At 46.2% G+C, this 25,877-nt stretch overlaps 1 protein-coding gene across 2 annotated transcripts in view; it reads left to right on the top strand.

The window, feature by feature from the left end:
- Nucleotides 1-24,147, top strand: part of LOC132073862 (sodium- and chloride-dependent betaine transporter-like) — a 37,475-nt gene extending 13,328 nt beyond the window's left edge. For both annotated transcript variants that reach the window (XM_059473140.1, XM_059473139.1), the window contains exons 5-15: nucleotides 928-1,015; nucleotides 2,532-2,664; nucleotides 5,510-5,644; nucleotides 7,114-7,217; nucleotides 8,658-8,782; nucleotides 9,006-9,118; nucleotides 9,807-9,944; nucleotides 11,249-11,351; nucleotides 17,081-17,181; nucleotides 18,202-18,372; nucleotides 21,005-24,147. In XM_059473140.1, coding sequence (XP_059329123.1) covers nucleotides 928-1,015; nucleotides 2,532-2,664; nucleotides 5,510-5,644; nucleotides 7,114-7,217; nucleotides 8,658-8,782; nucleotides 9,006-9,118; nucleotides 9,807-9,944; nucleotides 11,249-11,351; nucleotides 17,081-17,181; nucleotides 18,202-18,372; nucleotides 21,005-21,151 — 1,358 coding nt within the window. In that variant the 3' untranslated portion in view covers nucleotides 21,152-24,147. The remainder of the gene's footprint in view (nucleotides 1-927; nucleotides 1,016-2,531; nucleotides 2,665-5,509; nucleotides 5,645-7,113; nucleotides 7,218-8,657; nucleotides 8,783-9,005; nucleotides 9,119-9,806; nucleotides 9,945-11,248; nucleotides 11,352-17,080; nucleotides 17,182-18,201; nucleotides 18,373-21,004) is intronic.
- Nucleotides 24,148-25,877: the final 1,730 nt, after the last annotated feature.

The following is a 25,877-nucleotide window of genomic DNA, read 5'->3' as shown; positions in this document are numbered from 1 at the left end:
CACTGCCAGTGCCTGAACAGTTTCCTCGGTGCACTCAGCTTTTCACTTTACTCTGCCCTGCAGAGAAGACCTGGCTTTGACTTTACTCAAGTTGCTTGTGCTGAGCCTGGGAAGATGGGGTGGATGTGAGGTAATTCTCATGAATGTCCTTGTCAGGAATTTTTTAACATGTTGAGCAGGTTTTGCTTGGCAGCAGCTTGGTTCCCTCCCTTTTTCTCTTGAGTCAGATAATTAATTTCTGCAATTAGTTAAATTTCTCTACCCTGTAGGCCTTTTACTCACAGCTCCCTCTGCCTTTTCATTCCAGCAGGAGTAACCAGCCTTTTAAGGAGATGATCCAATTCCTTCAGCTCCCCCAGAATGGATTTGTTTGCAAGGAAAGCCACAAATGTTCTCTTAACAGAGAGAAGTCTCCCAGCAACAGCTGGGTTTCCTTGGTTTTCTATTGGATTGGCTTTTGCTGGCAAAATGCAAGATGAGGTGCATTGGATGTGTGGCATCTGCTCTGTTTTTAGTTATTTCATGCTTTGTAATGGTTGGGGATGGCAAAGGAGAACATGAAGGTGATGTGTGCATGTGTGGACAGGGAATGGTGTGGACAAGCATGTGTGGAAAGAGAATGAGATTTTCTATCTAGACTACTCATAGTCACTATCCCTTGATAATCTGTATTTTTCAGTCATCTGTTTTCAATTTGGCAGTGAATTGTTTTCTCCTTCCCCTCTTCTCTCCCTGAAGCCCTTCTGGTGACTGCTGGATTGGGATTCCTACCTGGGGAGAGCCAGAGTTTAATGAGACATTTAATGAGATGCTCTATAGCACAAGATGAAGGATCTGTGAGGGTTAGGGTCCAGAGGAGAAGGAATATCCCTCTTGGAGGAGCTCTAGAGAATTTCTCACCTCATCAGCTTCCTCTTCTTTTGGTAGATCTCTGTGTGGACATTCTGAATAGATCCAGCCTGGACAACAGGACCTTGCCAGTGAACGCCACCTCCTCAATGATTGAGTTTTGGGAGTATGTGATTGCTTTCCCTCTGTTCAGGCTCCCTCTCACCCAAAGGCTGCAGCTGCAGGACTCCCTGGGCTGGGGGCTCTGTGTCTGTAGGAGCAAGTGAGGTGCCACATGCCAGATCCAACACGGGGAGCACAAGGAGCTGCCGAGGAGATGGGCACAGAGCCCGGGGTGTGAGGACTGGGCACACCCCAAAGGCTGCTCACTGTGTGCCTGCCCAGGGGTGCTCGTGTGCACCTTGAGGGTGTGTTCCCCTTTCTGGCACTGGGCTGCCTGGGTGAGTGTGGCCACTGAGAGAGCCACCAAAAGCAGGAGAGGGCTTGCTGCAAGCAGGAGTGCATGTGCTGGGTGTTGCAGGTTGGCAGGCAAGCATGAGAGGCCACGGCAGGTGGAACAGTCCTCCACAGTGAAACAAAAGGGAGAAAACTGCTTCTTACATTCTTTTGACCCAGTCCTGCTTGCTAAGGGAAGTGATCCCTCAGGCTGCTCAGGATCATTCCTGGAGAGCAGGGATCTGAGATACATGCATGAGATGCCAGAGAATAATTTGAGGAAGGTGGAGAATTTTCAGGAATTTGGGGCTGGAGGCACTAAAATACTGAGTGAGGGGGTCTTATAGCAGGCCACACAATGTCCCAGATAGGGTCATCAGTGCAGCCTGGAGAGGTTGAAATGACTGCTGGTGCCACCCTACCACTCCACATGCTACAGAGGAAAGTCTTACAAAGAAGAGGGGTTCAGCAGTTGGGTTTGGGTTTTGTCCCTGTTTCTGTCTCTTAAAGTACATTTGAAAGGGTTGACTTTCCTTTGTTGCAGCCACCATAGGGCACATAGAAGAGGATATGTGCCCATGGTTGCAAAAAGAGTCTGCACAGTGCTGGTTCCCTTCTCCTGCCCTGCTCCTTGCACATACTATTTAGTGAGAGCTGAGGTTGAAACAGTTGTTTGGGTTTTCTGTAGAGAGAGCAAGGGGACACTGAGGGAAGTGGTTTTGAGCAGAATGTGCAGAGGAGTTGTAAGTTTGGGCTTAGGCTGCTGGGAACTGCAGGAGTTGCAATGGTGAGCTCTTGTGTTGCCTGCCTTCTTGATGGTGAATCTCCAAGGAAGGAGGCTGAGGGAAGGGCATGGCAATCTTAAAGATAATTTATGCTTACATATAGAGTGCCTGTAGCATAGGGGAGGAAGAATGGTGGCCATGGGCTGATAGTGGCTTTGGTGGCCTGCTTTGGATTGAGGTGTCTCTGCTGGGGAGCTGCCAGGCTCAGGGAGAAATAGGGAACAGGTGTTGATTTTGGGTAGTGGGGGTCTGATGGGCATGGCACCGTGGGTTTGGAGAGTGGGAGGGTTTGGGTCAGCCACAGGACACGGTGGAGCAGAGCTGGGATGATTTGCATGGCGTGGAGCCCTGGGCAGATGTGTTGTAGATAGGCTGATGGGGTAATATGGGAGAGGTGTGTAGGGGACCCTGAGTGGGGTGTGCAGTGTTAATGCTTCTCTCCCTGTCCCTGGACGCCGGCAGGAAGCGCGTGCTGAGGCTCACGGATGGGATTCACAAACTGGGCACTGTGCGCTGGGAGCTGGCTCTGTGTCTCCTGCTGGCCTGGATCATCTGCTACTTCTGCATCTGGAAAGGGGTCAAGTCCACAGGCAAAGTAGGAATGAGGATTATCCTCCCAGTCCATAAGCCTCCTTGTATCCATCTTCTTTTTCTTCCCCAAACTCTTTTCCTTCTTCATGAAGTAGAAGCAGAAGACACAGCACCAAAGTGAAGCTTAAATCCTGTTGAGGCCATACTGATGTGCACCAGTTGTGTTTGAAACCTAAGAGGAAGAATAAATTAGTAGGTCCGTCAGGGAGGGGAGAATGGGGAAAGCATTGGGAACTGAGGGCAGTTTTGAGGCACATTTTCACTTGCAAATACCCACAGTGGCTGGTGGATTCTCCCCAAATGCCCTTGGGAATCATGCACTCACCAATGTGTTGTCCTGCTGTGGCTTGAGGGTGTTTTCAACAAGATCCTCTGCCGTGGCAGGCTTCCCATCCCTGGCAATTATTAAACACTTGAGCAAAACAGACAAGCTGCTGCCTGTAACCAGCTCAGAGAATAGATAATGAATCTCTCCTACTTCTTTATCCTGGAAAACACTTGGGGTGGGACAAGTGTCCTTGTTCTCTCTTTCATGCTCTTTCTAAATCTGCAGGTTTTGGGTCAGTTCTTCACTTTCTGCATTTTGCTAATGAGGCTGAAGCCAATGCTTTCTCCCGATGTTTATCCGACAGAGCAGATGGACTGGTTTTCCTTTTGGAGTGAATGAGTGTTTGATGCCTTGGGCTGGGTATTAGTGACACTGCCATGGCCTTGATTTGCTCAGGACCTCTTTCTTGGAGCTGCCATGAGATGGGTGGATCATTAATGATGATTGATGGTTAATAATTAGTCTTGTGGGTGTCCAGGGTGTCCCAATAGCAAAGGGAGGGAACCAATTTCTGCAACAGATTTCTTCCTTCAAATCACTGTCTACTCTTCACAAATGTTCCCTTTCCTGACACCTGTGTTTCAGTGTTAAGTCCTATCTGCTCACTTAAAACTGCACTGGGCACCCATTGCAGCAGAATGACATAGCAGCTTGCTCCCCTGACTAGATTTTTCCCAGATTTTGCTGATGACTGGTTCTTGCTGATGCAGACTTGTCCACCATTTCTGAAGGAAGGAGATCCAGACTCCACCTTTATGGGGAAGAGGGGATGGATGAGAAATGATGGCATTTTAAACCTTGAATCTCTGATTGTCCCTAATTTGAATGCCACAGTGCCATCTTGACAAGAAATTTGTCTGAGAGGTTTTGTGATCTGCATGGAAGAATAATGAAGTCATGCAAGGTTCCCTTTAGCTCTCAGCCTTCTCCACTGAGTTTTTCTTTGCATGGTTCTCCTTGTGCACACTGCTTCCCCAGTGTGCATAACTTACCTGCACAAGGAGAAAGCTAGAGTATTTCAGTCAGGCTGGTTTAGCTGACTTGGTTTGGCAAAACCAGACCAGAAAGTGAGAGAAAACAGTGACTACATATAGTAAATATAATGGTCTTCCTGAGACTACAGATGATTTTTCCATCACAATTTTTAGGGTACAGGGCTATTGACTGTTTACCAGCCAGGTGTTATGGACATGGTGCAACAATAAAAGAGGAGTTTTCTGTTCCCAAATATACTACAGGTCAAACAGGCCAGTTGTCTTCTCTGCAGGCTGTAATTTTGAGTATTACAGGGGCACTGTCAAAAAATTCAACTGCCTCCCTCTTTTTCTTTGCTGGCAATATACTAAGACAAGCATTAGGAAAGACCCAAGAATTCTGAGCAGGTGCATAACTTTGTACAACAGCTCCAGATTAAACAGGAGGTTGTGTTTGCCTGAGAGGCTGCTCTAATCACATAATCCTGCCACATCCTTATGTTTCTGCTTCTGTGATTTAAGGAATTCAAATTTAAAGGAACCATGGTGACCTCAGGACAATAATTTCAAATAACTCCATAAAGACTCATTTTCTTTTAAAAGCCTTCCCCCCCCCATGTTTCTTTTCCTTATGCATAAATGTTTTTTTAAAACTGATTTCTGAAGGTAGATTTTAATACTTGTGCCTAAAGGAGTGTCATTCTCATTCAATCAGGGAACAGCAAAAGTACCATGTAGTGTGACTTATTTGACCAATTATCACTAAGCACAAAAAAATGTAATTTCAGGCCTATCACTATGAATCCATGGAGTAAACAAGCCTTCACACTGCTTGGATGAATTTTAGTAATGAATAAATGTTAGGAAGTTGCAACTTGCTCCCAAGTATTTTGCAACTAGAAAAAAAGAATATGTTATATTAGAGAAATGGTTTAGAGATGATTAATTCTACTGTAATATTTATTTCTATCACACACAAAAAGAAGTAAAAATAGGTATTACAAAAATAATGGTCTGCATTTTCTTTAAAGGCTTTGAGTTGCCCCCATTTTTTACCTGTGAGCTCAAAGGCATAAAAGAGATGAGAGTGACGCATGAGCCCTTCTGGAAATGAGAAATGCCTCATAGGTGTCTCAAATTGGCCAGCAAAAGTTGGTATTTAATTTGGAAAGCTCTTGCTGTGCATAGGACCATTTTAATAACTCATTAAAGCTCAGTGATGGGAAGAGATCTGGGTTTCTTCAGCAGCTTTCAAAAGATGAAGGGAACAGCTGCACAGCAGGGAAATTATATTGGCTGGAAAGAGAAAACAAAGCAGAGCAACCAGTGGCAGAGTCTTGGATGAAGAACAAAATGCAGATTAACTAAATCACCAGTGAGATGTAACCTTGATTACTTTCTTTCCCACCCCTCTTCTGTGTTAGCAGCAGCAGCCACAGCCAGCAGCAGAGTCAGGGAGGTTTGCTGGGGCAGGGGCCTGCAGATGAGTTGAAGTGATGCTGCCCCTCCCTGCTGACCCTCTCTCCTCTTGTTTCCCTGCTCTGCAGGTCGTTTACTTCACTGCCACCTTCCCATATGTGATGCTCCTCATCCTGCTGGTCCGAGGGGTGATGCTGCCAGGGGCTGCTGAGGGGATCATCTTCTACCTGAAGCCAGACATGTCCAAGCTGGCAGACCCACAGGTGAGGGCTGGTGTCAGGCAAATGCTGGCCACAAGAATGTTCTCAGTGCCCTGGCCTCTGGAGCTGAGCATCTAGCTGTCATCTATGAAAGCAAGTCAGGCAACCAGGATCCTTAAAACTTCTGAGAAGGGTCTGGTTCCCTTACACAGCACATTCTTTTTGCTTGTGGTCTGCAGCATGTGGGCATATTAGGTCATTTCCACTCATGGGCTCAGCAAAACCAGAAGAGTATATAAAATATTTAGCATGTAACAGAGAGTTTTTCTGGCTGTTAAATGCAGATAATTAAGGGAGGGGTTATATAATCTATCACTTTTAATTTTTTTTCTGGCCTGGTTAGCACTTTGGCTCCATCAGGACCCTCCCAGGACATGAGAGGTCCCTGTGCTTGCAGAAGAGACCAAAGGCATGCATGTAACGTGGGCTGTGACCAGATGGGTTCCCTGCACTGCTCCTGGGGGCTGGTCCCACCTGCCTAGGGCAGGGGCTGGCCAAAGGGTCAATCACTTCCACCAATCCCTGGAGCTCATGGAAACCCTCAGTGAGATCCTGCTGCTGAGCTGAGGCAGAAGGTAGAGCTTTAGTTCACATGGGATGTGTGTCCATGCCTGAGGGACTCCTGTGTACATGCCTCTCTGTGGGAAATCAGGGTGAACTTAGGCTGCAGCGCCTGGGATGGGATTCTTTGAAGGCTATGAAATTCCAGCTGCCTGGATGTTTGCAGCTGGGGGCTGCTTAGAGGAAAAAGAGAATGACTGGGGAGCCTGGAGAGCATCAGAAAGGTGGGCTGTTTACCTGCCTGCCTACAACTCCCAGCTCAGGGCTTTCCCTGGGACTGTGTGAGAGCAGAGTTGCAGCTCAGCTCTCCAGGGAGGAGAAGGCTGGAGCAGTGCTGAGAAATCCCACTCAGCTTTTCCCATGAAAGGCCAGAGCAAAGGGTAACTTGGGTGTGACACCCCACTGGCCGGCAATCTCTCATCTCAGCAATTTTCTGCCCCTTCACTGTGCACTGTGGCCTCAGAGAGGTGGAAAACTAGGTCTGGGAGCAGGGGAGGGAGTACACAGATTGTTGATCACATTGTCATTTGGGGTGACTCACCAATGGCTCTGCAAGGAGATTAATCATCTGGGCCATGTAGGGACCACAGACATGTAGTGAGAGCTTCAGAAGGAGCCATGCTATCAGGGATGCCATCTCTACCTTGAATGCAGAGGTGTGGGGTGGAGAAATGGTGTCACCTTAAATGGGGTGTGAAAATATGGTCTCCTCTAGAGTTTTTTCCTAAAGGGTTTCCAGTTCTATAGCTCAGTTTTTCCAGATAGATATCCCAGATTCTCCATTCACTGTAGATCCCCTTTCTGTCTCACAGGGTTTGTTCTCCATGACTGGAGGAGTTATTGTTGACAGGGCACAGCCATTTGTTAATTTTGTTGCCACATCTGGAGACCACTGACCTTCTTTGTTCCAGGTGTGGATGGATGCAGGCACTCAAATCCTCTTCTCTTATGCCATCTGTGAGGGGTGCCTGACAGCTCTGGGCAGCTACAACAAATACACCAACAACTGTTACAGGTAGGAAGAGCTGCACTCCTCATTTCCTTCTGGAAATTTTCTCAGATAGCACAGAGCTGCATCAGAGGCAGGCTCTGTCCCTGGGGGAGACCTTGGGTCGTGCTGCTGTGACTAATGAGATGCTCAGAGTGCAGAGGACTCAGCACAGGGATGGAGGATGGCTGAGGGAAGAGAGGAGTGCAGAAAATGTCTTTAATAGTGCTCTCCTGCAATAAATGAGAGGCTGGAGGAGGGGGAGGAATGAAAATGGAGAGTGTCTCCAGCCACTGTGTAGACAGCACACTCTATTTTGACAGAGTGAGTGGGCAGGAGTGACATGGCCAGCTCTGCCATCACTGGCTAGGCAGGGGAGGTGGTACAAAGCTGATGGGGGCCTCCTGTCTCCAGTGCTTTACTGTCATCAGAGTAATGTACTGCCAGTGGCCTTTTGATCCTATCAAGGGGGTTAATCAAGTCTGTCTGGCCTTCTCCTTGCCCTTGGATTACAGGTCTATTGTATCCATGGCCTGACATGGAGCTCAGTGGAGCAATCAGGACCATTTTTGACACCCTCTACAGAGCCCTGAGAAGAAGGGACTTTGCTGTGCTTTCACATATTGCCCCAGCACAGATTGTAAAATGGAACTGTGCTTGGGACACAACAATCATCTCTCCTGTTCTCCAGTAGGTGCTACCATGGCTGTAGGTTGGGCAGTTAATACTTTCTCTTGGCTCTCCCAAAATATTTCAGGCACCAATGAAATGCTGTGCTGACTCCTTCCTCTAGTTCCTAAGGTGCCTTGTGCTGCAGCTTACCTCTGGGTGTCCCAAACGTGTCCACAGTGCCTGTCCCATGGCAGCTGATGCTGTGGGTCAGCTCTGGCAGCTGCCCAGGCAGGATCCAGGGATGTGGGGCTTCCAGCCCAGCCAGCTCACAGTGGTGCCCAATTTCCACAAGGAGAAAGGGCACAGAAGTTTCAGGACAAGTAACACAACACATCCCAGCCTCCATGTGAGCATAGCTAATAAAGACAGTGTAGACACTGCCCTTGTCAGTGAGGATTTTTATTATCCTATTACCCTCATTTTACTAGACCTGCTGGACCTGTATGTCCTCATGCTTTCAGATACTCCCCTTTCTTGACGGTGTTTCCTTTTGCAACCTCTTTCCTCTTCAAATTTTCTGTTTTCCTTATTTTCTCTGTTGTTTTTGCTATTCTCTGGACTCTTGTTGTTTTTTTTTTATTCTGATGTGCTGTGTGGTTGTGCCCCATTCCCCCACTGTGCCATGTGTAGTCCTGTAACTCCTGAACTCTTGGCTCTGCTCTTAGGGGTTCTAGAACAACATTTCTGTTTCTTGGTAGTGCTGTCCAGCTAGGGAAGCTGAGCACAGACATGATCCTAAAGTGGATCCATTCTGCAGCAGGAAACACCCATTTCTCTCTGGTCTCCTTCCTGCAGGGACTGCCTCCTGCTGTGCTCCATGAACAGTGCCACCAGCTTTATTGCTGGCTTTGCCATTTTCTCTGTGCTGGGCTTCATGGCTCAAGAGCAGGGCGTGCCTATTTCAGAAGTGGCTGAATCAGGTAAGTTTTCTGGGAGATTTCAGAGCCAAGGCAAAACAAACAGCCTGAAGGGGAGGGTACTCTTCTGAGGTGAAACCCAGGATGTTGTCTACATCCTCTATTGCTATGGGTGTCTGCAGAGAGGTCTGCAGGACCAGTGCTCCTCAACACAGCTTTCAGCCGTGGGTGGTCAAGAAGCTGTGGCAATGGGAGCACACATGGTCATCCTGTGGTCTGTTGGCAGGTCCTGGTCTGGCTTTCATAGCATATCCAACAGCAGTAACAATGATGCCTGTGTCTCAGCTGTGGTCCTGCCTCTTCTTCCTCATGCTGTTCTTCTTGGGACTGGACAGCCAGGTACAACAAACCCCCCTCCTCATCTAACATGCCTAACATCCCCACCCTGAGCATTCCCCTTAGTCATTGTAAAGGATAAGGTGGGCCTGTGCTTGGCTGGTACCTTAAATAGGTTCTTTGCACTGTATGCAGCACTTCCACACTGTGGGAGCTCAGAGCCAGGGGTTATGTGGGCTGGCATCTCTGCTGGCATCTTCTCCCTGTGTGTATGTGAGGATGGCCCAGCTACATCCCTTCAAAACTGTTCACCCTGCAGGGCGAGGCAGAGCACAGAGCAGACAGTCTGGGATGGAGAATTGGGCTGTTTTCTCCCAGCTGCATCCCACCAGAGCAATCCCTGTGTCCTCTTCTCATTGCTGTGCTCATGTCTTACATCCCATATCCCTGTTACACCAGGAACAAGCCCTGCAGAGTGCAGTGTGAAACTCTGCTGCTGGCACAGGGAGAGCAGAGGGTGTCCTGCATGTCCACCAGGCAGGTGTTTTGCTCTGTTATACCCCAGCCCTTGTGCCTGGATAACAAGGCATTTTTCCTCTGTTTCTGCTGGCCTTTGGTGGAAGCAAGACAGATTAAAAGAAAAAAATGAAAAAATAAGGATTTGGCAGGTGGGAGGAAAAAGGACAGTGAGGGGAAGTGCGTGCTTGGGGAAGGAGAGATGCTGATTTCTCTGACCTGTTTTCTCCTGCAGTTTGTCTGTGTGGAAAGCATGGTGACAGCTATTATTGACATGTTCCCAGCAGTGTTTCGGAAGAGGGGGCGTCGGGAGCTGCTGATCCTGGCCATTGCAGTCATATGCTACTTTCTGGGCTTATTGCTGGTCACTGAGGTGAGCAAGGAGTACAGGAGCAAGGAGCAAGGGCTGTACAGCTGAGCACCAAACCCCTGCTACACAGTTCTGGAGGTCTGGGCAGAGACAGCAAGCTTGTCTTCAATGCTGTTAATTGTCTCTCATTTCCAATCCATTAGCTGGTGTCTCTCACAGCCAGTGCTGCTTTGACCCTGTGTGACACTGGTGCACTCACTGTGTCCCTGAGCCTTCCAGAGATGCTGCTCCCACAGCCCAGAGAGGCTGCCTGACACAGGCTTTGTGCAAATACCAGACCTGGGAGCTCAAACAGGCCGAGCTGTTTGAAAACAAGCTCTTCTGAGGGCAGTGATCGTTTGCTGGCTGCTTTCCACACAAAGCAGAGCAGCAGGAGAGGAGCCTGGGGGTAATGGCTGTGCCATAACCCTGCTGGAGCCCGTGGGAAGCCTGTGATCCCTGGACCAGCAGGAGCAGAGCTGTGCTGGTGTGGTGCCATGCACAAGGTGTTTGCACTGCTCTGCAGCTAACAGCTGCACCTCTTCCTGCATGGTGCTGTGCTCTGTGTGTACCACAAGCTTGGGTGGGGGTCTTTGCACTCCTGTGCTGCTTCCATGAGCTCTGAAGTGACAGCTAATTCCTGTTAACCCCCTGAGGCACAGATGAATGATCCTCCAGCTGGATCCTGGCTAAGGACCTGCTGAAGGCAACACCTACCTGTCAATTTGAGTGACACTGTGTCTAGAGCCCTTCAGCATTATCTGAAAGGATCTTCTTGATGTGGAGAGGCTCTGTCTAGGAAAAATCACATGAAAATCATCCCTGGGCCTGTACATGTAGCTGATGGAATTCTGCAGGGCTCAGCTCAAAGTCAGAAGCAACAAAAAAGCCACATGCTTCTGCCATTGCAGAGCTTGGAACTTGTGCAGTATGTAAGGATGGATGAAGGTAAAACAAGGCATCTTGAATGTTCTTGCTCAAGATCTCAATTTTGTGGGTGCAAAGTTCTGCACTGCTACATGGTATTTAAAAAAGTGATTCTGGGAACTTTCTGACTGTTTTAAGGCAACCAAACAAACCAGCTCCTGCTCTTATGCACATAGAGGCCAGTCTAGCCCAGCAGTATCATAAAATGGGCATGAAAAACTTTTCTGCCGCCAGGCTTGACTGTGTTTTTGGAACAGAGTGAGGGCAGCCCCAAGAGAAGGCTCTTCTCCCACCTGCTCTAGGTTGAGTGTTTCTGCTGCTGTTCTTTTGCTTGTCCCACTCATTTTCCCTGACATAGAACAAGGCTTGCAATGGCTCTGTTTTCTCTACCTCTTCAACAGGGTGGCATGTACATCTTCCAGCTCTTTGACTTCTATGCTTCCAGTGGCATATCCCTGCTCTTCCTGGCTATTTTTGAAGTCATCTGCATAGGATGGGTGTATGGTAAGTGGAGGACAAAAACCTGTCTTTTTCTTTATCAAGGCAAGAATGGGGGGTTGAGAGTGAGAGTCGATAGAAAAGATCCTCAGGAGGCAAAGAAGTGCTGTAATTATGTTCTTTCTTGTCTGGTTTTCACTGTGTTTCCTTGCAACATTTCTTAATTGCTCCACATTTAGTTTAGGAATGTTTGTTCCTTCTCTGTAGGTGCCTCATATTGAACTGCCTTGCTGTTTTTCCCATCTGCCCTTTGAATTAGAAAATCAGATATAGAGGAATGACTGCTGTTCTTTGGTGTCTGTCCCTGTCTGCTTACCATTGTGCATTTAGTTTAGTCCTGCCAGTTAATTCAACACAAAATTCTGGGATGCAAACTTGCTATGTGGTACTTCTGCCATAATTCCTGCTTCCTTCTTACCTAGGCTGTGATGGTGCTCAGAAAATAAATAGGAGGGACTGCTTTGGCTCTCAGTGAAGTCTGTAACTAAACTACTCAGGAGCAGGATACAACTGAGCTTAGGAAGTATCAGGAGGAAACCAACTGCTTGTTGGTCTGTGCAGTAAGAAAAGCCTCTTCTCATATCCTATGGGAGATCTCTTCCTGACCACAGAGGCTTTGGTTCTTTTGGAAGGAACCTTTAAAGGTAATCTAGTCCACCCTCTTGGCCACTTTCCACTTGACCAGGTTGCTCAAAGCCCTGTCCAACCTGGCCTTGAACATTTGCAGTGATAGTGTATTTACAGCCCCTCTGGGCAACCAGTTCCACTGCTTCAGAGTCGAAAATTTCTGCTTTGTATCCATTGTAAACCTCCCTTCTTTCAATTTATAACTGCTAGCCCTTGTCATGTCACTCTAAGATCCTTTATACATTAAAAGACTGCAACAAGGTCTTCATGAAGTTTTCTTTTTCCCAGGCTGGACAGCCCGAATTCTCTCAGTCTGTCTTCACAGGACAGGTGCTTCAGTCCTCTCTTAATTTTCATGGTCCTTCTCTGGACACACAGCTACATGCTTTTCTTCTTCTGGGGTTCCTAGAACCAGATGCAATACTCAGCTTGTTGCCCAAGAATTTCCAGTGCCAGAAGTGAAATCTATTTATTTCTTTTCTGATATTTTTTCCAGTTGATTTGGCTAAGCATTTATCATCCACAAAATACTGCAGCAAGGAGTTCCATGGCTTTCTCAGGTGTTGTGTGATGAGTCAGTCTCCTCTTCTTTTTCTGATTCTACCACTTGCCAGTTCCTTTGCCTTTTGTGCAGTCAGTCCCTGTGTGCTCCTTTTGGTGCTTATGCTTTTATAGAGGTTGCATTGGCTGTAGTGCAGCTGCTGATGAAGGGCTTAGTAGTTTCTCCAAATGCTTTATGTATAGCACGAGCCAATTGCTGTTTTGGATAAACTCCTCTCTTACTGAAAGCATAACCAGTCCAGATGTTTGGTCTTGGGCTCCAGAGAATGCAAGAGAAGCAGATGTCTAAGAAAGACTTGTTTTAGAAAGATGCTTCAAGAGAAGCTTGCAGTAACAGACCCTGGCCAGATTTTAATTTTGAGTCACCTTCTGCCCAGTCCTTTTGGGATTTAGAGGGATGTGGAGATCCCCATCCATCTGTGACAGGATGGGGATCACCATTTTAGGTTAATTAATTAAACTGAATTATGCTTTGATGTTTAATGCCATTTTTACAGTCACACAGGCCACATGGCTTTTCTGATGACCCATGGAGAGGAGAAATGGCAGGCAATGGGTAACAGCAGAGGTGATGCTGCCCCAGCAGCTTCAAAGAGTGTTGGAGTAATTGGTGACAGAGAAATGGCCCTTTGCCTCACCACCATGGTTCATTTGTTCCACTCCCTACAGTCTGATTTTACCTTCCTGATGTTCTGCTTTGCATCCATTGGGATGATTCTGGTCCAAAATGTAGTCGGGGGCCAAGGTGAGGTGTTATATTGGGGGGAAAAAGTGACTAGTGCTGATTGAAAAGGTTTTTTCCCCCAGCCTTGCAATTGGCAGAGCTGAGCCTCTTGCTTACCCTGTGAAGAATTACAACATTTCTGCTAACACAAATATGTGTTCTGAGTTTCCCCTCTCCCAGCACATACGCCAGCCACCCACCACTTGGCAGCTTTCCCTGCTGCCAGGCAGCTGCTCTCCCAGACCTGAGGATTTCCTCTGTACTGCTCCCTGCCTGTGGAAGGATCACACAGCATTGCATTTATGGATCATGTTCCCTAGAGGAGAGTGCTGGAGGGATTCTGGTGTCCCCCTGCCTCTTCTCTGCCCTCCTTCCACTTTGGGAAAGGCAGCCCTTCTATAAGCAGGCATGGGCTGTGAGATTCACAATGTGGTGCCACTGAAATGTGCTGCAGAGGATATTTTCCAGGCAGTCACAGCATGCTCATTATGGTTAGCTGTTCCAGGAGAAAGCAAGGGCCTCCCTCACTACAGAAGAGCCAGGGCTGAAATCATTAGGACTCTACACAGCTAAAGCAAACTGATGCCAGAGGGTACCTGTGGGTGGCCCTGGGGTAAGCCCATGTTGTGCAGTGATAAATCTTTGTCTGATTCTGCTGCTCACATGGAGAGTGACTTCCAGCATGGCATGGCAGCCTCTTCCTGCCTGGATCCTGCCTGTTGGGCTGGCTCTGTCTCTGTGTGCTGAATTCTCAGATACACTGGCTATGAGCAACCTTACCTGCTTCTTTATGGGCCATAAAGGGCCAGCTCTGTGTGCCTGGTGCCCAGAGGATGTGCAGTTGTGGTGCCACTACACCTCCATTGCTGGCTTTTGGCACAGGCTTGGTGCAGATGTTGATGCTGCAAGATTTGACACAGAGAGGGAGCAGATACAGGCTTGGTATGCATTGGGACGATTCTGAGATGTGGAGCCACAGTCATCACCTATTGCAATGTTGTGGGTGGAATTTGATACAGATGAATGCAAATAAATGTAACTTGGGAGAAAAGACAGGAAGAGATTTTTTTGCAATAGATTCCAAACTAGCAGAACTGTGAAAATCACTTTTTTTGGATATGGTAAAAGTAAAATTAAATCTTTGTCCCTTTTAATTTGGGTCTCGTTTGCTGTTCATAAGCTGTGTAAAATAAGAAGAGCTCTGCAAGGACAAGAGATAAGGATGCAAGCAAATCTCTAGTTAGGTTTGTGTGAAATTTATTCCTGTGAATTTACATGGCTAAATGATTTGTCAGAGGAGCAGCACACAACCCCTTTGAAGGTATATGGGACTCATCAGCACAAGGAAAATGGTACCAGCATTCATGGTTAACTGTCCAGTGACTGCATCTCATTCCTCCTTGTCTTGGAATAATGGAGGTAAAAGCAAACATCTTTGGTCATTCCAACAAAAATCTCTTTGGGGATGTTTTTATGGTTTTCTCTGCAGGAGAAATCCTTCTGATGTGCTGGGAAGGAAGGGCACATTGCTCCAGTATGTGTCCTCCAGCTTCTAATTTGCTCAAAAAGTCAGTGTTGAGTAGTTGAACTGATGACTTCTTAAGCTTGGTTACTTTTTCATCTGCCTGTGAAATGTAAAATATGTAAATCCTCCTGTTCATATGCTCTCTGAGGATGTTCATGTCAGTCCCATTGTGTATCATCACATCACCCACTGACTGCCACAGTGGCCATGGAAATTTAGGACCTGGTGGTTGTTCTACAGAGAAAAGGGACAAGGATAGGTGGAGGCGCATCATAATTAACAATATAAGTTGTGAGGTTTTTTTTTTCTTGTTGGAGGATGGATGGATGTGTGTGTGTTCTTCTTTTCATTTGGCATTTTTGTATTTCTTTAATTGATAAGTCTCTTTGACTAGATCCTAGATCCAAATTGGCAGAGAAACTTTATCTGCCATGAAGTTGTACTATGAATTAATTTATCTGACATGACAGTGTGTTTCTGTGGAAGATACTGTGCTGTCCTCATACTCTAAATTGCAATTCACATGATCTATAGTTCTCTTTTCTTTTTTTCACCCTGTGGAAGATTCTGGCTTTTTGGCAAAATTAGTTTTATATACCAACTCCTTTCATCCCATATATATTTTCAGAAATGCTATCTGAATCCTCATGATAGTTACAGCTTGGAAGTTCTCTGGTATAGGCTGGACTCCCACACAATATATATGCATGTCCCTTGATACACCACAGCTTGTTGTCTTTGCTTGAGGCTACTTGTTAACTTGCCAACTCAACACCAAGAGGTGTTCAAAACACTATTATCCTCCCCCTTCCCTCCAAATACTTAAAAAAGCTGGGTTTAAAAGAGATTTTCTGCAAGCATTAGTCATGGGATAATGCAAAGAATTACAAAGAAAGGAGCATACATAATGTGCTTTTGTAGAACTGCAATATTTAAGGGAAACATAATATGAGAATTTAATTCTGAGACATAAAAACCACAAGCCAAAATAGAACTCACCAAACCCCAAGCACTCAGAAGTGTGGCTAGTTCTCTCGGCACATATTTTACCTAGTCCAGCACTCTGGGGTTGAGATACAAGGAAGCAAATTCTTATCACATTTGCAACTGGGAACTGTGGCCTGAGCGTGAGTTCACAGATGGATGAACGTCCCCAAAAGCAGAATCCTTTAAGTACCAAGACAGAACTTTAATAAAGCAAATACAATATTATTTCATCCCAGAGGTGCTGTCCCTTTTTCTGGACAGACTAGCTCACTTTTTTTTTGGTCTAATATTGTTGTCTTATTCTGCCTCAGGCAGTCTGGTATATCTGGTCAGTTTTGGTTAGAAATGACTTTTTGATTTTTCTTCATTTTCTCTTTCTGGCCAACATTAGGCTCTTTATACTTGAAGACATTCCAGAGTTTATTGCAAGGTCTGCTGAAATCCATCTCCATTTTGTAGTCTCCTCTATGCCATTGCATAAATTTGATTTTTGTACTTTGGGTTGGGCAGAGTCAGTGGTTAAAGTCTGGCTTCAGTACTTTTAGGTTCTTTTCTGAAGTTTATCCCATTCCTGGGCACCATGAGATTGAGGGGGGTCCCACACACTGTGAACAAAACAATCCAGTAAGTGAAACTAATCAGAAAAGAAGGAGGAGATAGACCCCACCAGACAGCTCTCACTGGACAGTACAGCAGCACTTGCAGATGGAAGGTTTGGTTTTCAGAAGAGCTTTAATTGCCAGGTTTTCTGAGTTTATGTCAGTAATAAAATATTCTGTGGAAGACAGGATCTTGAGATGACAGGGGTCCTGCCCAACTCAGTGGTGATTCTTTACATGACTTCCCTGGTATACCAGCATGTTTATTTACAAAGAGAAGGTTTTGTTAGGTGTTCCCCACTCTCTTTGTTCCTTTTAGCACTCTGCACTTACACAGTGCTTAACCTGCAAGAGCTTTCCCTTGCTGCTTTGTAAACCAGGCGCCTCTTTTCCCTGTGCAGTCCTTACCAGTCCATGGCTGCATCCTGTCACTTACAGCTGCTGCCATCTGAGGGACTGTGCTTTCCTTCAGTGTCAATCTTTCTGACACTTATGAGTGAAATTAAACCCCTCCATCTCTATTTAGCCACACATGGGCCTTTACAACGCCAGAAAACCCCATCCTTTGCTGCTCTAATATTAAGATAGCCATGTTTTCACCAGAAATAAACACCAAGGATAAAGAAAGTTTGGGATCTGATGTGAATAGTGGTTGAAGAAAACAAAACCCATCTGACTTGTGACTTTGTCTCTGTGCTGGTTGGTGGCCAAGGTGCCAACCGTTTCTATGACAACATTGAGGACATGATTGGTTTCCGGCCGTGGCCCTTGATCAAGATCTGCTGGCTGGTGCTCACCCCGGGTCTGTGCTTGGTAAGTGCAATTATAACTTCATGACATATCACTCTGGGTCCCCAAATTCTCAGTGGGAAAGGCTGATTTAGCTCCAAGGTGCTGCTGTAAATTTTTCAGACTGTATGGAGAAGCAGAAGCTTGTCCGTAGCTGAGGTAGCTATTTATTTCCTTTGTAAAGCCTTATGTTTTGCCTGAAAAATTAATTGACCCTGAAAATCCAGTTGTTTATTGTGAAGGCAAAAGGAAATGTGTCCTCAAAGCCTGGAGAGGTTTGGTCAAATTACCTATGAATAGAGGACTGGTGAAAATTACCCTATTCTGAAATACTTGCTTCAGTTTGTGTTCCTGGGACTGCCCATGGTTCAGAAGTATCTTTCTATAGCCATTTGCTTTCTGTGTTATTAAATATCTTCCAAAACTTCTGTGACTATGTTTAAATAAAATGCACCCAAATTCAGGCAAGTTCTTGCCTGTTTTGAATTTATGTCTCGTCTTGCTCCACTGACTTCTACATGCCTTCTCAGCCAAATTCTGGTTTTGTATCTGACATTGAGAGTTGTTTTCCTTGACCTCAGTGGGAACACAGATGAGATATATAGCTACAACTTACAAAAGATTCCCAGTCCTTTGTCCCCAGGCTTCAGCAGGACTTGAAGGTCTAGGAAATTTTCAAACCAGCCCAAATTGTCTAAGAGCTTTGTAGCTAGAGAGCCCCAGGAGGGCTAAATCTGTGCCTGTGTGGCTCCTCTGGACTATTTCTGCCAGGCAGAACAACAGTTCTTCTCTTTGATATGAATAAATTGCTGTCTCAGTGTTGCTGGACCCTCAAAGCTGCTGCCAGCTTTGCTTATGACTCTTCAGAAGCCTGAAGGCTTTAGACTGCAGAGAATTCTGTGCAGTCAGCAAGGTCCTGCTGGCTCATGCAAGACAGAGCACCCTCTGCCACCCTTGCAGAGCAGCCAGTCCTTGCAGGGGGGCCAGGCTGCCAGCCTTGGCTGCCCCTTGGCTCTCCTTACCTTTGTATTTTCTGCTCCCCAGGGCATCTTCCTGTTTTCCCTGATCAAGCACACACCCTTGAAATACAACAATTCCTACGAGTACCCACCCTGGGGCTACATGCTAGGCTGGCTGATGGCACTCTCCTCCATGGTCTGTATTCCTCTCTATGCCATCTTCATCCTCCTGAAAACCAAAGGATCCCTGAAACAGGTACTGGGATTGTGGTCACTGGGTGTGTTGCTGTTGCTCCCCTGGGTGATTCAGGATGGGCCCCAAGGAGGAGAGGTACATGGCACATTTCTCCTCTGAGAAGGCAAGGGCTGGTGAGAATCACCCTTCCCCAGAATGTTCTGTAGCTCTTGTTGGCAATTTGGAGGGTCTCAGCACAACTCCCAGGCCGATCATCAAATGTCTGGTCTTCCATGTGGCGTTGTACCATCATGCTGGATATCATGCAATATATAGACATATATATAGCATATATATGCACTAGATACCAATGCAAACCAAGTGAAAAAACCAAGATCTGTTTTGCCTTTACTTCTTGTCCCTTGTTGTCCTGGGTCAGGACCATGTTCTTTATAAAAAAGAAATTACCCATAGTTATTAAAGAGGACCTGCTCACAGAGCTGTAAAGGCCTACCCTGTGCCATGCCTGAGCTTGTCCTCTGTCACTGTAGACATCCTTGTCCTTGTCCTAGGAAGAACTCTGTCTAGGGAGATGCAATCATGGAGATGACACCTCACCTGACCCATGAAGAAAGATCTGAGTGATGTACAGTACATCTAAATTTCTACACAGTTTCTCTGCAGGCCCTTCCCCATCCCCACTGGGGCTGGTGGGAGGGTGGGGTGGGCAGAGGGAGCAGGTGAACAGGAGCATCCTTGTGGCTGTGGTGTAGCTGTGATAGCCACGTTGTGGGCTCATGGACAGGAGGGCCCTGCATTGCCAACACATCCAGGGATGAGCTGGGTACAGGAAGTCTTTATTTGTTCCATTGTCTCAGGGAAGGTGAATCTGTGGCTGACATGTCTGACTCCCCACAGCTCAGAAGCTTTTGGTGTATAAATGAGGGCTTGGAGCTGCCAGAGAAGTAATTGCCCACATGTCCTGCCTGTTAAACAAGCAATATCTCTCACCAGGGGTGAAGTGCTCCAAGCCCTTGGACTGAAATGCTGCTGGGAATAGTGTTAGAGCTCATTGTAGAGCACGCCTGAGGAATTGATTTGGCCCACTTCAGATTGAGGGGTTTTCTGCTTATCCTGGTTTACATGAGATTAATTGAAATTTCCAGGGACTCCTCAGCTACATTAGTATGAAGAAATTTCCAAGGATGCAATTTAGGTGTAGGGGAAGGAATTGGCTACTAAACCTGGGTTGATTCAGGGCAGAATCAAAGCCAGCCATGAAATACCTTCTAGGGTAGTTGCACCTGTTTTTAAAACAAAATTTCTCAAAATATACCTGTTCTCTTTTTCCAGTCACACCCCAGAATTGTAGTGAATTAATTTCCTTACACAAATTTCCAGGGACAGTTGTTGAATATTGCAAAGCGTTCACTGAAAGCAAGTTTGTAATTGGTAATTATGATCAGTCACTGCTACAAACTGATACCTTTCGTTACACTTGACTGACCAAGAAACAAAAATGTTGTTTCCTAATGCCCTAATTAAGACAGCTCAAGCTCCAAAGGCTAAAAACTCACAATGAATTACCCACAGAGAAGCTGCAGACCAAGGTGAATTTTGTAAATCATGGAGCAAATAGTTTTGAATAAATTAACAAAATCTGTGATTGTGGCAGGCACTTCACAAGGAGTGGGAGCACTAAAATTAATCCAACGATTCATGGATGAATTGCCTGCTCTGCTTGTGATGCACTCTTCATGGGAGTGAGCATGCAGTGTCCTGAGCTTGTGATGGAAAAAGTAAAAGTCAGATTTCAGATGGGAAATGATAGAATGTCCCATGGAGCTGGCAGGTAGCTGCAGGACATCAGCTACAGGATGGAAAGGGAAAGGAAACCAGGAGCTCAGGAAATCATGTGGCACCAGAGAGACTTAAAAAATGGGATGAAGAAGACCAGAAATTCACTGTAGAGTCCCTGTAAGCCAGGACTTTTTGCTGAAGAGCTCGAAGATACTTTAGTTTTTTAAGAAGAAACTCCTCTAAGTTGTCCCAACACTGCATACATGTGTGTGGAACAGCTTGTAGCCCCCTGCATTGCACAGGACAGAGGGAGCTAAGGGCAGGCAGCTGCCTCACTACCCCTGCCTTCACCATCACAGTCTGGCTGACTGGAAGAGGGGAGCTGAGGATGGTTTGGGGCAGAAACCAGTCTGCAGAGGGGCTGCTTTACCTGGGAAATGCCACTGAGGTGGACATTGCCTACCACCCTGCTTTGGATCATAGCAGGAGATGTCCAGCATCTGATGATCAGCCCATTTGAAAATCAGCCCATTCACAGCTCCCATGAAAATCAATGGAAAGCTGCTTGGTATAGGAAAAATAGAGGTTTTATGGTGTTTTTTCTATTGCTGCAGAAAATGTCTGTGGTGCTAATTGCTGGCATCCTCCCTCACAGCAGCAGGTCTTTGAGAAGTGCTGTACATCAGATTATCAGTCCACAGCCCAGATTTGAGCACAGAGACAGAATTATTGTCACTGGGAGCAGCTGAAGAGAACCTGCTCTCCTCCTCTGTTTCACGGTCATCCAGCAGGAGAGGAAGAGGGAGCGGGCATGTGTGCTGTCTAGGTGCCTTTGCCCCCAGCAATGCTTGTGGATCACTATTGGCTGTCAGTTTGCTCATCAGCTTAATTAACAGCAGCTTCCTCTCTGCAGAGACTGATGCTGCTGATTTCTCCAGCGGAGGATCTGCCGCAGCCAAAGAAGAGGCGCGTGGCGAGGCCGGCCGATGTGAGGCAGGAGGGATGGTCTCCTCCAGCCCAGCAGCTGCTCAGCATCACAGAGAGAGAAACCCACTTCTGAGGCTCCTGGGATGTTTCCTCCATAACCCAGACTGATTTTGCTCTCTCCTTCCCAAAGTGGTTTCTTTTCTCTCCTTCATGTCTGTGATGGAAGCATGTGGGACAATTCCTCTCCTTCCAGCATTTCTTTTACACCCTGGGGACAACTCTTCCTGCCAGCAGCTGTGGAGACTGACCATGCTTTTGTCAGAAATGCCCTTCATTACTGACCCTGGCTGGGAAGAGAAAAACAACGTTGTAGCAAACAAGGAAAAAAAAAAAAAAAGAAAAAAAAGTGCATTTGTGTTGAGAGGAGGAAAAGAAACCACAGTGGTGAGGGTGGTGAGAGAGAGCAGAGATTAAAGGTGTGAAGGAGACAAGTTAGGGATGCAAAAGCAGGAAACAATGGGGTGCTAGCACAGGAAATAAGTAAGTTGGTTCAGAGGTACACAAGAAGCTGGAGGATGACAAAGGAAAGGGCATTACTAGGTCACCTCTGTACAAGGGAGAGAGAGCCAGGAATGTATCACAGCCAATGACAAAAGGAGGCTGCACTGTCAGGAGTTACAGCTTCAGCTGTCGCTGGAAGGGAAAGGAGTGACAGGGCGCTCGATGCAATCCTAGTTGTTGATGATGGATCTCAAGGCAGTCTCAGTCTGGAAAAGGGGGTGAGGAATGACTATCTGAGGGGACTTGCTCTTGGTCAAAACTGCACGGCCCACTGAAAACGCATCCAAGAGTGAAACCGATGAACATTTGACAATTCTTTCAGAAAATTCATGGAGTGCAGGAAAAGTCCCAGAGCAGTTGGTAAGAAAAAGAAAAAGAGCTGCAGCACAGTTGGGAAAATGAGATCCTGAGGACTGCAGGCCCACAAATTTAACTGCACTGCTGGGGCATTTTGGAGAGGAGTTATAGAAGGAGTTGATGGGCCTGATCCTGTGCTGCAGAGTAGCTTTGGGAAGAAGGTGGGAGAATGATTGCACTTCCTTGGCTTTGCTGTGGATGACTGCTCAGGGGATAAGGAAGACATAATCAGGTGCAATAATCATCAGCTCAGGCAAGATAAAGCAAAATTAATAGGTAATATGGGTTCATTGGAAGTAGATTGTGTCAAATTAAAGGTTGGTTGTTGCCAGGGTAGTCAAAAATGTGAGGCAATGGGTGGGAGGAAATGTGCTCTGCTGCCGGGTTTGGTGCAGTGCCAGATGACTCTGTCCTGTGGAGGCTGGGGCTGTAAAGATCCCTGCCAAATCCTGTTTTAATGCCTATCAAAAATTCACAGTTAAACCCACCAGAAAAGCCAGTGGCAGGACACACCCGGGAGCTTTGCTGTGGTCATAGGTACATACACTGATGCATGGCTGTGCTGCAATATTGGCACATCCAACCACACCAGAGAATGGCCATCAGAATGAATCACAGATGCCACAGGCTCCTTTCCCTTGTTCCTTGTTCCAAGTAATTGCTTTTCCCTGTGCTGGATGGAGATAAACCACCGGCACAAAAAGGGAGCGCAGAAATCAGGTCTCATCTGTGCAGCTCAGTACCTATTCCAATTGCTATGGGAACCTTATCTGCTGCAGTTTCCTCTGAGTTTAACTGGAGAATTAGCATAGGGCAATGTTTTCCCCATTTAATTTCCTTTCCTTTAAAAAACTAAAAACTACAAACTGCTGGTGAAATGAACACTGAAAGTCAATTATCAGAATTTGTACCTCTCTGGCACATTATCATTTAAGATGTTTTACTGTGGAAGATGGAGAAGGCTGGCAAACCTCATTCACATTCCCTGTAAAGGACTGCAGCACCACATAAGACACAATTTATTGTATTTTTATTTTCTAAAGAGCTGAATGTCATGCTGCAAATAGCTGAGGGAAGAGCTTAGCACCCAGAGTCTTGAAGTCAGGCATCATGGTAAGCAGTTGGGTGATTTTTCCTCTCCTTCCCACCAATGTTGCTCATAATTTGGTGGGGGAAGCAGCTCCCCTCAGTCTTGATTCCTGTACAATCCTTGGTAGGACATTTTGCCCCTTTGCTCCTCCTGCCGTGCCTTTAAGATGTGAGGTACTGTTGTGCTGGCAGAGAAGTCAGGGAGATCTGTTCACTTCTTTTTCTGAGGCAGTTGAGTAACACTGCGAAAATCCTAGATAGAAGCAAGTAACTCTTCAGTTTGGAACACAAACATGGTGCTGTGTTATTGACTGCATGAACTTATTCCTCTTGTTTATGTATAATCTGACAATAACATCTCACCTCTGCCAGGAAGCAACTTATTGTAATAAAGCTAGAGGAGGTATTGGTGTGACCATTGAAAGCAATCATAAAATTCCCAGGATCAGGAAATTAATCCAGTTTCTTCAGATGTAATTGACAAAGTCAAGTCCAGGAACTTTAAGTCAAAGCTCAGTGACCCCGTGTCATTTAATTCCCTTTCTTCTAAAAACCGAAACACCCACATACACCCAGCTGGAGGAACAGAGGCAAATGCCATCAGTGGCTGTCTTTTGCTGTGTGACCTCCAGCACAATCAGAGACTGAGTAGTGGTTTGTTAAATTTCTGTAAATGTCTCAGGCATTGCTGCATTCATGTGACAGATCTGACAGGTCTCTATCAACCCCTGGAACTGGGCACCTCTGGAGAGCTCTGAGTCTGATGGGAAACTGCTCCTGTCCTGCACACCACCGGGAATACACCACTGAAGGATTGTATGGAGAGGAGGGAGAGATTTTTTTCCCCCTGTAAATTGTTGATAACATGCCAAGGCACCATGCATTTGAAGCTGAAGTCCAAGAGAAGGTACGAGGTTTTCATCCTGTGCTACTCCTCTCAGCTGAAATTAAAACACTGTATACAGAAGAAAGGACCTACACCTGTAAACACCTAACTACCACTTCTGGGTTTCCAGTTTGTTTGTTGTTCTGGTTTTGGTTTTATTTGTGGTTTTTTTCTTCATAAAAAGGTCATTTTCACCCCCCTCTCCAGAAGGAAAAGACAGGAACAGAGTTTTTAAAAAATAAATCAAGCCAAAAGGTCTTGTATTATCCTTCTCCATCCTGTTATTCCTGTTCCCCCCCACTTCAGCCTTCCTCCCTTCTTCCTTTGACAGTGACAAATGGCAAAAAAAAAGGGAAATGGTCATTGAAAACTTGTACGGGACAAAATTTGAAGAAAGAAAGATAAAAAACTGTCAAATATCACCAGGATATCTTCAACTTTTGTGACTGCAACCCACAACATAGTTTTCTGGAAGAAGGAGAATTGCAGTGGGAATTCTTCTTGGCTCTCAAATGTTGTTCTGTCTCAGGTGATCATGGCAGCACTCAGGCAAAGAACAATGACAATGACCTGCTGTAGCTTCCAATGAGCTAGAGGTGCAGCCATGCCCTCCCTCCAGCCCTCATCTTTGCTTTTGGGCTGGAGAGAAGCCATGCCCACCATAGCCCTAGTGCAGGGCTTAACTACCAAGGACTGGGACCCTGGCTCCATCCTGAGCAAAGCTCTGGATTTCCCCTGTGCAGTTATTGCAGTCTGCCAAGGGTTGGAAGATGAAAAAAGGCAGTAGGGACTGAACTGGAGGAAATGAAATCTCTTAGAAGAACAGGAGTTTCTCAGATCTTGGGCTGTGTTTTTGTTGTGTGGGTTATGGGTATTCTGCAGTGGCTGTGTGGTTTGTGCTGGAACCTGGGGACTTCCCTGAGATTTTGCGTCCCTGTTGTGTGGCAAGAGGGGTTTGCTCAGGCGCTTTCCCCATCTTGAGGAGAAGTGAGCCTGGCACAGGTAGAAATGAGAGACATGAGCCAAGTGACTTAGGTGCACAGTAAATGAGGGCTGGGAAATAGACAGTCAGCAGTCATGAGGGCATATAGAACACATCAGGTGTTCCTTCAGGCCTTTATCAAGTTCCATGTGTTACATATGGTGACCTCTTACTAATTAGCTAAATTGTGTTTGAATGGGGTAAGAGGCGAGTAATGTTCATCAAAGGAGAAGATAAAATAATAACTTATTTCAAAAATTAAAGATTAAAATTTAAGACTCGAGAGGCTGAGAAGATGTGCATATGCTGCTATCCAGTTCCAGTGCATATGTTGCAGGCATAAGCTTGAGGTATTAAAGTGAAAGACTTTACTCCTGAACCTGCCAAGGGAAGAGAAGAAATGCACCTAACAGTGCATGGATGGACACTGCAGAGGTTATTTTGCTATGTATTGTTTTTTAAACCCACAATAAGCCCTTGCACCGTCAACTGCTTGTGGGCCATGATCCTGGCTCTGGTTTGAATCCCTGACCCACAACTGCAAAGGAGGACGTGAATTTTCAGAGCAGTCTGTTCTGGTTTGTCAAGTCTGAGCTTGGAAAACTGTGTGGAACAAAAAGGGATTCCTAGGGAGAAATGCTTTCAATGTCTGTGCAAAGCTTGTTGTGGGCAATTCCATCCTGTCTTGGTTTTGGTGATGCGCCAATACCATTCTGCTAAATGGCTTTTTGATTTTTTTTCTCCTGTTTTGCTTAGGTTTTTTTACAGGCTGTTGAATAGTTTCCTGCCCAGCCTGCGTTCCAGCCAGGATGGGAGCTGTGGACTAGGATGGCTGGTTTGGACCAGAGGCGTGCTTACGCTCAATTGTTATTTGCCAGTGGCCACTTTTCCAAAACATGCTTTATTGAGTGTGCAGCCTTTGTTGTACCACGGTGTAGAGAGTGATCTCTGGAGGAGGATGGGAGATTACAGGCCATCTGGTGC

This window comes from Ammospiza nelsoni, chromosome 5 (genome assembly GCF_027579445.1).
Source record: "Ammospiza nelsoni isolate bAmmNel1 chromosome 5, bAmmNel1.pri, whole genome shotgun sequence".
Taxonomy (NCBI): Eukaryota; Metazoa; Chordata; class Aves; order Passeriformes; family Passerellidae; genus Ammospiza; species Ammospiza nelsoni.
This window is presented reverse-complemented; position numbering and strand designations above follow the sequence as displayed.